At 34.4% G+C, this 12,849-nt stretch overlaps 1 protein-coding gene across 3 annotated transcripts in view; it reads left to right on the top strand.

The window, feature by feature from the left end:
- Positions 1–2,325, top strand: part of LOC105443295 — a 41,454-nt gene extending 39,129 nt beyond the window's left edge. For all 3 annotated transcript variants that reach the window (XM_030992733.1, XM_030992732.1, XM_030992731.1), the window contains one exon: positions 539–2,325. In XM_030992733.1, the coding sequence (XP_030848593.1) occupies positions 539–673 (135 nt within the window). In that variant the 3' untranslated portion in view covers positions 674–2,325. The remainder of the gene's footprint in view (positions 1–538) is intronic.
- The last annotated feature ends 10,524 nt before the right edge of the window (positions 2,326–12,849 follow it).

The raw sequence follows: 12,849 nt of genomic DNA, 5'->3' as shown, positions 1-12,849 counted from the left end.
CTCCTTCGAACATAAGGATGACACAAAATCGCTGCCACTGCCGGTGTATACATTCACATTGCGCGGGAATACAGATTGCGATATTTCTAGTTCTAATTGAGTTTTTGATCCATGAAAATGGAAAGAATACAAAATAGATGAAAACCTGCACTAAAGATATAAATATTGAAAATATTTTTAAAGGGCATTTGTATTTGTAAGGGAGAAGCTCGAACATACCCATTTCTCATTTTCTGGTAAGCAAAAACAACTCCATCAAAAGCTTGTTCAGGTATGGCGTATGTATACCACCACAAAAAAGCCGCTGCAATTTTTTTTAATGTGTAAAATGACGGGCAGCTGCATGTCGTATTCACTGGGCTCTGTGTTTCAAGATATAGAGAAATGTCAAGGGTATTACACTTTATGTACCAGTACTCATTAAAAAAAAGCACTTTGATTTTGCCATGTCATATCTTAACAAGGCCTATCTGCTTACACTGTAGGTAAAGTCATTTTTAAATGTTCATTTTATGTTCTGTGTCATCTTTCCATGCAGGAATGTATCTTCCAGATGTTACTAAAATGGCGAAACAGCAACGGTGTCGAGGCTACAAAGGAAAAATTAAAGAAGGCGCTGAGGCGATCGTATCGTGCAGATTTGACAGGTTTCATTGACAAATCTGATGATTGAATCCTAGCTAACTGACAAAAAACTTTGATGATATGACAGATTGATATGAAGCAATTCCAGAGTCTCCTGTACGAGGTCAAGAGGACCATGTACACATCATTTTTACTAACATACCGGGGTATTCATTTTCAAGGATGTTCCTTTCATAGTGACGGGTTATTCCATTAACCAGTTATTAGTGAATGAACAACAATACTTAGAATCTGGTCTGCATACATTACTTGTTGCCATGTTGGGCAAGCCTTGGGCGACAGCTTCTTCGGGAGGTATCCATGCTGCTAACGCTTCATGAAAAATTATTCAAGTCACTGAAAATATAGAAACCGTGATGGGATCAAAGCGAGAAACTCCAGTTTGGCATTTCCTATGGAAGTCAAGTGAGCTGTTTACACCTAATGAATTGAACATTGATGTCATGTTTCAAGTTTCAATTGATCGATGACTGCTAGTAAAGAAATCATTTTATTTCATTTTCATTTATTTATTTCACTCTCTTTAAAATAACATCAAAGTTATATACATGTTTGTTGATTGTCAACATAAGATTAGGAAGTGGAGAATCGTGAAAGCCAAAATTGGCCTGATGAGAATGATCCCCAAATAAATACTTAGCATAAACAAGATACAAACTTATTTTATATAAAAAAAACATAATACATACATTCAAAACAACAGAGGACAGAGAAAAGATTAAGATAACATAAGGTAAAGACAATTACAGGAAGAGAGAGAAGATAAAAAGAAGGAAGTTACAACTTGAATTTTACATTCTTCATAATAAATGACAATGTCATTTTGTTCCGCTTAAATAACCATATTAATACATATATTTGAAGCATGTCAATGTATTGCACTGTTTTATGTCATCTGGCAAACTTCCAAATTAATGGGCCATGGAAAAATGTGGAATCTTTAGAGATCTTTAGAGGTTGAAGTATGGTGTAAAGGTAAATGAAAATTTAGAGCGTGTCTAGTACTATATTCGTGGATTTGACAATTCATTGTGAAACATTCCCTAAATGAATCTGGTAAAGGTATATCTTTCAAAAGCATGAACATAAAAGTGGCAACATTTAATAATCTTTTGTCATGGATTTGCATCTGTTTAAAAAGAGGATCACAATGACAAAGGCAATTTGAATGAGTTATTTTACTTCGGCCTATTACTCCTTTTCGTTACTCATGTATTCTATTAAGATTGGTCTTTGATGTGAACCCAAAAAACATATTACGGTAATTCAATTGTGAAAATACAAGGAGTAACTAGTACAATAGTTTTTAATATTTTTTGCTGTAAAGAATGTAACCTATAGAAAACACCAATATTCTTTGAAAGTTTTTTACAGAGATCATTTATATGGTAGTTCCATAACAGTTTATTGTCTAAGTAGATGCCCCAAAATTTAATATTTCAAACCTTTATTATTTCTTTATTCCTATAATGTAATCTAAAATCCATATTTCCAATGTGGTAAGTTCCAAAAATCATGTAATTTGTTTTTCCAGTATTCAAAATAAACTTATTAGCATCCATCCTTTGACTTATATTATTTAACTGCGTGTTCACCAATTGGTACAGTGAATATAAGTTTTTACCTGATGAAAAAATACTTGTATCGTCTGCAAATAAAATAAAATTACCGGTAATCGACTGAGTGCAAAGTATGATGTCATTTATATAAATAAGAAAGAAAATTGGTCCTAAAATAGATCCCTGGGGCACTCCATATCTAACTGTTTTATATGTATATGCTCGTAAGTAAACAACCAAACTACCAGCTACACTAGTACTGAGTCATCGCGCCTTCAATTCATATTGGTTTTGAGTGCATCTTGTATGTGTGCGACACTGAAAGACTAAGCTGTAGGCCTGCAGACTTAGGCTCAAGATTGCAAGATTATGTGATCTAATTCAATGATTTTTGTGCATCTTGAAATACTGGCCTGTTTGTAAAAGAATTAAGAGTTCCTGATTTTTTTATAAAAGCAATACTGGTATCTTTGTAAATAATACCTTTAAATAAGGAGTTAAACCTCTTTAGAAATCTCTTCTTTTTTTTTTCTTCGTCATTTTTTTTTCTTCTTTTCAGGTGGGCTGTATCTAATACAGACCACCTTATATTTTTGTTAAAATCGCCTTTATTATCAGGTGGGCTGTATCTAATACAGACCACCTTATATTTTTGTTAAAATCGCCTTTCTTTATTATTTATCAGGTGGGCTGTATCTAATACAGACCACCTTATATTTTTGTTAAAATTGCCTTTATTATTATTTATTTATTTATTTATCAGGTGGGCTGTATATCGTACAGACCACCTTATAATTTCGTTAGAATTGCCTTTATTTATTTATTATCAGGTGGGCTGTATAACGTACAGACCACCTTATAATTTCGTTAGAATTGCCTTTATTTATTTATCAGGTGGGCTGTATAACGTACAGACCACCTTATAATTTCGTTAGAATTGCCTTTATTTATTTATTTATTTATTATTTATTTTTCTTATTTCTAACCACTTTTTTGTTGGCAGGATAACTTGAAAATGGCTCAATCAAAAGCCTTGAAATTTAGCACACATATGTATAGGCATATGTACAAAGCACAATAACGTTTTCAACATTAAACATTACTGATGACGTCATCTAGGCGCCATTTTGTAAAATTTTACGAAAATCAACTTATGATCATATCTTCATAACCAAAAGTTATTTCTCATTCATATTTATCATGATCAAGGTCAATATCCGTCCGGTCAATTTCAGGTCAAAGAACGCGCGCGTGCGCGTACGTCCGCGCGTCAATGCGCGCGCAAAATTTTAAAATGCTCAAAATCGTCTCAAAATCATTTTGCATACGTTTGAGGCCATTTTAAGCATTTTATAAAAAATCGCGCACACGCACATGCGCGCGCGTTTTCGCGCGTAAAACTATTACACAACATAGAATCGCCATTTTTTTTTCTTCATAATATTCTACATATTTTTACAAACAAATAGATGCCATGGTTGTTTCTTTATGACTATTAAAAACGGAATGATCGACCGTTAAACAAAATTTCCGTGCGCGCGAGCTCTTGTAATACATAGCATATATGGGCAAAAACATGCCTATACAAAATACATTGTAGCTCTTTAGAATGCAAGGTGACGCCAATTTTTTTCATATTTTAATAGAGTATGATTCGGAGATATTTGTTCATGTCTCATTTGATCCTCAATTAACTCATGACGTCATCATAATGGCCTCCGAACTCAAAATTCCAATTTGCATATTATGACGTCAGCATATTTATAGAAAATTGATTGTATCTCTGTAAATATTGATCGATTTTCTTCCAAATTTTGATACGTTCTAGCTGAGACAATTTTCTACAGATGCAGTTCTAATTATTCTTTATTTTGACAAAGGCATCATGGCGTATTTTAGCGATTAAAGGAGGCATGTCAATTTTCACATTTAGCGTGTATTCTCTATGGGACATGACTTTTTTTCAAAACTTCATTCTACATTCCCGTCTTTCGCGAGCAATATCTACGTCGTTTTAGCTTCATTTACGCTGAACTCCGAATATGTTGTAGCTGAGACAAAAAGCTATTTCAAATGTACCCTTTATTTTGTCTCAATTTTTTGTTGGATCAGCCCACCTATACTTGTTCCAAACAAGTATTACAAATCTAGTATATTTTTCTTATTTCTAACCACTTTTTTGTTGGCAAGATAACTTGGAAATGGCTCAATCAAATGCCTTGAAATTTGGCATACATATGTATAGGCATATGTACAAAGCACAATAACGTTTTCAATATTGACCTTCACTGATGACGTCATCTAGGCGCCATTTTGTAAAATTTTAAGAAAATCAACTCATGATCATATCTTCATAACCAAAGGTTATTTCATATTCATATTTATCACGATCAAGGTCAATATCCGTCCGGTCAATTGCAGGTCAAAAAACGCGCGCGTGCGCGTACCTCCGCGCGTCAATGCGCGCGCAAAATATTAAAAGGCTCAAAATCGTCTCAAAATCATTTTGCATACGTTTTAGGCCATTCCAAGCATTTTATAAAAAATCGCGCACACGCGCATGCGCGCGCGTTTTCGCGCGTAAAACTATTACACAACATAGAATCGCCATTTTTTTCTTTCATAATATTCCACATAATTTTACAAACAATTTAATACCATTTTTGTCTCTTTATGACTTTTAATAACGGAATGATCGACCGTTTAACATAAATTTCTGTGCGTGCGAGCTCTTGTATTACATAGAATATACGGACAAAAACATGCCTACACAAAATCCATTGTAGCTCTTTAGGATGCAAGGTCACCCTAATTCTTTTTTCATATTGTGATAGAATATAAATTGGAGATATGATTTCATGTCTTATTTTACCCTCAATTAACTCATGACGTCATCATAATTGCCTCCGAACTCAAAATTTCAATTTGCATATTATGTTGTCATCATATTTTTGGAAAATTGATAGTATCTCTCTTAATATTGATCAATTTTCTTCCAAAATTGTATATGTTTTAGCTGAGACAATGTTCTACAAATGCAGTGGTCACAATTTTTAATTTTGACAAAAGCATCATGGCGTAATGTTGCGTTTAAAGGAGGAATGTCAATTTTTCACATTTTGCGTGTATTCTCTATGGGACATGAGTTTTTCTCAGAACTGGATTCTACATTTCCGTCTTTTGCGAGCAATATCTCCGTCGTTTTAGCTTCGTTTACGCTGAACTTCGAGTATGTTGTAGCTGGGACAATTAGCTATCTCAAATGTGCCATTCATTTTGTCTTAAGTTTTAGTTGGACCAGCCCACCTATACTTGTTCCAAACAAGTATTACAAATCTAGTTATTAAATATTTTTCTTATTTCTAACCACTTTTTGTTAGCAAGATAACTTGAAAATGGTTCGATTAAATGCCTTGAAATTTGGCACACATATGTATAGGCATATGTACAAAGCACAATAACGTTTTTAACATTGACCTTCACTGATGACGTCATCTAGGCGCCATTTTGTAAAAATCAACTCATGATCATATCTTCATAACCAAAAGCTATTTCTCGTTCATATTTATCATGATCGAGGTCAATATCCGTCCGGTCAATTTCAGGTCAAAAAACGCGCGCGTGCGCGTACGTCCGCGCGTCAATGCGCGCGCAAAATTTTAAAATGCTCAAAATCGTCTCAAAATCATTTTGCATACGTTTTAGGCCATTCTAAGCATTTTATAAAAAATCGCGCACACGCACATGCGCGTGCGTTTTCGCGCGTAAAACTTTTACGCAACATAGAATCGCCATTTTTTTGTTTCATAATATTCCACATATTTTTACAAACAAATTGATACCATGTTTATCTCTTTATGACTATTAATGACGGTATGATCGACCGTTAAACATAAATTTCCGTGCGCGCGAGCTCTTGTAATACATAGCATATATGGGCAAAAATATGCCTATACAAAATCCATTGTAGCTCTTTAGGATGCAAGATGACCTCAATTTGTTTTCATATCTTGATAAAGTATGAGTCGGAGATATGATTTCATGTCTCATTTGACCCTCAATTAACTCATGACCTCATCATAATGGCCTCCGAACTCAAAATTTCAATTTGCATATTATGACGTCATCATATATTTGGAAAATTGATTGTATCTCTGTAAATATTGATCAATTTTCTTTCAAATTTTAATATGTTCTAGCTGAGACAATTTACTACAAAAACATTTAATTCGACAAAGGAATCATGGCGTATTGTTGCGATTAAAGGAGGCATGTCAATTTTTCACTTTTTGTGTGTATTCTCTACGGGACATGACTTTTTCTCAAAACTGGATTCTACATTCCCGTCTTTCGCGAGCAATATCTCCGTCGTTTTAGCTTCGTTAAAAATGAACCATGAGTATGTTGTAGCTGAGACGATTAGCTATCTCAAATGCGCCCTTCATTTTGTCTCAAATTTTAGTTGAACCAGCCCACCTATACTTGTTCCAAACAAGTATTACAAATCTAGTTTATTTTTCTTATTTCGACCCACTTTTTTGTTAGCAAGTTAAGTTGAAAATGGCTGAATCAAATGCCTTGAAATTTAGTACACATATGTATAGGCATATAAAGAAAACACGTAAAGGTTTTCAACCTTGACCTTGACTGATGACGTCATCTAGGCGCCATTTTGTGAAATTTTCTGAAGATTTACTCATGGTCATATTTTCATAACGGTAAATCATTTCTCATTCATATTTATCATGATCAAGGTCAATATCAGTCCGGTCAATTTCATGTCAAAAAACGCGCGCGTGCGCGTACGTCCGCGCGTCAGTGCGCGCGCAAAATTTTATAATGCTGAAAATCTTCTCAAATTTTTTTTGCATACGTTTAAGGCCATTTTAAGCATTTTATAAAAAATCGCGCACACGCGCATGCGCGCGCGTTTTCGCGCGTAACACCATTACAAAACATAGAATCGCCATTTTTTTTCTTTTATGATATTTCCCATATTTTTACAAACAAATTGATACCATTTTTATCTCTTTATGACTATTATTAAGGGAATGAGCGTTCGCTTAACATAAATGTCCGTGCGCGCGAGCTCTTGTAATACATAACATACATGGGCAAAAACATGCCTATACACAATCTATTATAGCTCTTTGGGATGCACCTGGACCCCAATTCTGTTTTAATATTTGAAAAGAGTATGAGTCAGAGATATGATTTCATGTCTCATTTGGCCTTTAAGTGTATCGTGACATCATCTTAATGGCCTTGGAACTCAAAATACGAATTTGCATATTATGACGTCAGCATATTTATGTAAAATTGATTGTATCTCTGTAAATATTGATCAATTTTCTTCAAAATTTCGATATGTTGTAGCTAAGACAATTCTCTACAAGCGCAGTAATAACCATTTTTCATTTTGATGACGTCATCATAGTAAAAATTTTGATTAAAGGCCTCATGTCAAAAACTTCATAATTTGCGTGTTATGCCTATAGAAGGTGAATTTAGTTCACGTTATGAATCTACATGATATTGTCTTTTAAGAATTTGTAAGCAGTATGTCGCTTATTTTTGCTCTATTTTGTCTCAAATGTTAGTTGACCAGCCCACCTATACTTGTTCCAAACAAGTATTATATGTCTAGTTTATTATCAGGTGGGCTGTATAACGTACAGACCACCTTATAATTTCGTTAGAATTGCCTTTATTTATTTATTATTATCAGGTGGGCTGTATAACGTACAGACCACCTTATAATTTCGTTAGAATTGCCTTTATTTATTTATTTATTTATTATTATATATTTTTCTTATTTCTAACCACTTTTTTGTTGGCAAGATAACTTGGAAATGGCTCAATCAAATGCCTTGGAATTTAGCACACATATGTATAGGCATATGTACAAAGCACAATAACGTTTTCAACATTGACCTTTACTGATGACGTCATCTAGGCGCCATTTTGTAAAATTTTACGAAAATCAACTCATGATCATATCTTCTTAACCAAAAGGTATTTTTCATTCATATTTATCATGGTCAAGGTCAATATCCGTCCGGTCAATTTCAGGTCAAATAACGCGCGCATGCGCGTACGTCCGCGCGTCAATGCGCGCGCAAAATTTTGAAAAGCTCAAAATCGTCTCAAAATCATTTTGCATACGTTTTAGGCCATTCTAAGCATTTTATAAAAAATCGCGCACACGCGCATACGTGCGCGTTTTCGCGCGTAAAACTATTGCACAACATAGAATCGCCATTTTATTTCTTTCATAATATTCCACATATATTTACAAACAAATTGATACCATGTTTGTCTCTTTATGACAATTAATAACAGAATGATCGACCGTTTAACAAAAATTTCCGTGTGCGCGCGAGCTCTTGTAATACATAGCATATATTGGCAAAAACATGCCTATACAAAATCCATCGTAGCTCTTTAGGATGCAAGGTGACCCCAATTTTGTTTCATATTTTAATAGAGTATGATTCAGAGATATTTTTTCATGTCTCATTTGACCCTCAATTAACTTCTGACGTCATCAAAATGGCCTCCGAACTCAAAATTCCAATTTGCATATTATGACGTCAGCATATTTATGGAAAATTTTGATATGTTTTAGCTGAGACAATTTTCTACAAATGCAGTTGCTATTATTCTTCATTTTGACAAAGGCATCATGGCTTTTTTGAGATTGAAGGAGGCATGTCAATTTTTCACATTTACCGTGTATTCTCTATGGGACATGACTTTTTCTCAAAACTCGATTCTACATTCCTGTCTTTCGCGAGCAATATCTTCGTCGTTTTAGCTTCATTTACGCTGAACTTTGAGTATGTTGTAGCTGAGACAAAAAGCTATCTCAAATGTACCCTTTATTTTGTCTCAATTTTTTGTTGGATCAGCCCACCTATACTTGTTCGAAACAAGTATTACAAATCTAGTATATTTTTCTTATTTCTAACCACTTTTTTGTTGGCAAGATAACTTGGAAATGGCTCAATCAAATAATTTGAAATTTGGCACACATATGTATAGGCATATGTACAAAGCACAATAACGTTTTCAACATTGACCTTCACTGATGACGTCATCTAGGCGCCATTTTGTAAAATTTTACGAAAATCAACTCCTGATCATATCTTCATAACCAAAAGGTATTTCTGATTCATATTTATCATGATCAGGGTCAATATCCGTCCGGTCAATTTCAGGTCAAATAACGCGCGCGTGCGCGTACGTCCGCGCGTCAATGCGCGCGCAAAATTTTGAAATGCTCAAAATCGTCTCAAAATCATTTTGCATAGGTTTTAGGCCATTCTAAGCATTTTTTTAAAAATCGCGCACACGCGCATGCGCGCGCGTTTTCGCGCGTAAAACTATTAGACACCATAGAATCGCCATTTTTTTCTTTCATAATATTCCACATATTCTTACAAACAAATTGATACCATGTTTGTCTCTTTATGACTATAAATAATTGAATAATCGACCGTTTAACATAAATTTCAATGCGCGCGAGCTCTTGTAATACATAGCATATATGGGCAAAAACATGCCTATGCAAAATCCATTATAGCTCTTTAGGATGCAAGGTGACCCCAATTTTTTTCTTCATATTTTGAGCGAGTATGAATCAGAGATATGATTTCATGTCTCATTCGACCCTCAATTAACTCATGACATCATCATAATGGCCTCCGAACTCAAAATTTCAATTTGCCTATTATGACGTCAGCATTTTTTTGGAAAATTGATTGTATCTTTCTAAAAATCGATTAATTTTCTTTAAAATTTTGATATGTTCTAGCTGAGACAATTCTCTACAAATCCAGTTGTCACAATTTTTCATTTTGACAAAGGCATCATGGCGTATTTTTGCGATTAAAGGAGGCAAGCTAATTTTTTCACATTTTGCGTGTATTCTCTATGGGACATGACTTTTTCTCAAAACTTGATTCTACATTCCCGTCTTTCGCGAGCAATATCTACGTCGTTTTAGCTTCATTTACGCTGAACTCCGAATATGTTGTAGCTGAGACAAAAAGCTATTTCAAATGTACCCTTTATTTTGTCTCAATTTTTTGTTGGATCAGCCCACCTATACTTGTTCCAAACAAGTATTACAAATCTAGTTAAATATTTTTCTTATTTCTAACCACTTTTTTGTTAGCAAGAAAACTTGAAAATGGTTCGATTAAATGCCTTGAAATTTGGCACACATATGTATAGGCATATGTACAAAGCACCATAACGTTTTTAACATTGACCTTCACTGATGACGTCATCTAGGCGCCATTTTGTAAAAATCAACTCATGATCATATCTTCATAACCAAAAGCTATTTCTCGTTCATATTTATCATGATCGAGGTCAATATCCGTCCGGTCAATTTCAGGTCAAAAAACGCGCGCGTGCGCGTACGTCCGCGCGTCAATGCGCGCGCAAATTTTTTAAATGCTCAAAATCGTCTCAATTTTTTTGTGCATACGTTTTAGATCATTTTAAGCATTTCATAAAAAATCGCGCACACGCGCATGCGCGCGCATTTTCGCGCGTAACACCATTACACAACATAGAATCGCAATTTTTTTTTCTTTTATGATGTTTCTCATGTTTTTTCGAACAATTTAATACCATGTTTATGTCTTTATGACCATTAATAACAAGATGAGCGTCCATTCAAGATAAATGTCCGTGCGCGCGAGCTCTTGTAATACATAGCATATATGGGCAAAATCAGGCCTATACAAAATCCATTATAGCTCTGTAGAATGCAACTGGACACCAATATTGTTTTAATATTTTGATAGAGTATGAGTCGGAGATATGATTTCATGTCTCATTTGGCCATTCCAAAAATTATGACGTCATCATAATGGCCTTGGAACTCAAAATACGAATTTGCATATTATGACGTCAGCATATTTATGGAAAATTGATTGTATCTCTGTAATTATTGATCGATTTTCTCTCAAATTTCGATATGTTGTAGCTAAGATAATTTTCTACAAGCTCAATGTACATCATTTATCATTTTGATGACGTCATCATAGTGAAAATTTCGATTAAAGGCCCCATGTCAGAAATTTCATAATTCGGGTGTTATGCCAATAGAAGGTGAAGTCATGAATTTACATGATATTGTTTTTTAAGAATTTGTAAGCAGTATCTCGCTTATTTTTGCTCTATTTTGTCTCAAATTTTAGTTGACCAGCCCACCTATACTTGTTCCAAACAAGTATAACATGTCTAGTTAAATATTTTTCTTATTTCTAACCACTTTTTTGTTAGCAAGATAACTTGAAAATGGCTCAATCAAATGCCTTGAAATTTGGCACACATATGTAAAGGCATATGTACAAAGCACAATAACGTTTTCAACATTGTCCTTTACTGATGACGTCATCTAGGCGCCATTTTGTAAAATTTTACGAAAATCAACTCATGATCATATCTTCATAACCAAAAGCTATTTCTCATTCATATTTATCATGATCGAGGTCAATATCCGTCCGGTCAATTTCAGGTCAAATAACGCGCGCGTGCGCGTACGTCCGCGCGTCAATGCGCGCGCAAAATTTTTAAATGCTCAAAATCGTCTCAAATTAATTTTGCATACGTTTCAGGCCATTTTAAGCATTTTCAAAAATTGCGCGAGAGCACTTATGCGCGCGCGTTTTCGCGCGTACTGGTATTTTCCAACATAAACTCGCCAAACTTTCTCTGTCATCATATTTGGCACATTATTTTAAGCATTTTGATACCTTGTTCATCTTTTTCTGACCATTAATAACGGAATGAGCGTCCGTTTAAGATAATTTCCGTGCGTGCGAGCTCTTGTAATACATAGCATACATGGGCAAAAACATGCCTTTACAAAATCCATTGTCGCGCTTTAGGATGCAAGGTGAACCCAATTTGTTTTCAATATTATGGTATGGATTAAAAATATGAGTTCATGTCTCATTCGACCCTCTATTAACTCATGACGTCATCATAATGGCCTCCCAACTCAAAATTTTAATTTGCATATTATGACGTCAGCATATTTCTGGAAAATTGACTGTATCTCTGTAAATATTGATCGATTTTCTTTCAACTTTCGATATGTTCTAGCTAAGACAATTCAATACAAATGCAGTATACAAGATTTTTCATTTTGACAAAGGAATCATGGCTTTTTTTGCGATTAAAGGAAGAATGTCATTTTTCCCTTTTTGCGTGTATTCTCTACAGGACATGACTTTTTCTCAAAACTCGATTCTACATTTCCGTCTTTCGCGAGCAAAATCTCCGTTGTTTTAGCTTCGTTTGAGCTGAACTTTGAGTGTGTTGTAGCTGAGACGATTAGCTATCTCAAATGTGCTCCTCATTTTGTCTTAAATTTTAGTTGGACCAGCCCACCTATACTTGTTCCAAACAAGTATTACAAATCTAGTATATTTTTCTTATTTCTAACCACTTTTTTGTTGGCAAGATAACTAGGAAATGGCTCAATCAAATGCCTTCAAATTTGGCACACATATGTATAGGCATATGTACAAAGCACAATAACGTTTTCAACATTGACCTTTACTGATGACGTCATCTAGGCGCGATTTTGTAAAATTTTACGAAAATCAACTCATGATCATAT

This window comes from Strongylocentrotus purpuratus, unplaced genomic scaffold (assembly GCF_000002235.5).
Source record: "Strongylocentrotus purpuratus isolate Spur 01 unplaced genomic scaffold, Spur_5.0 spur5_scaffold_20, whole genome shotgun sequence".
NCBI classification, from domain to species: Eukaryota; Metazoa; Echinodermata; class Echinoidea; order Camarodonta; family Strongylocentrotidae; genus Strongylocentrotus; species Strongylocentrotus purpuratus.
This window is presented reverse-complemented; position numbering and strand designations above follow the sequence as displayed.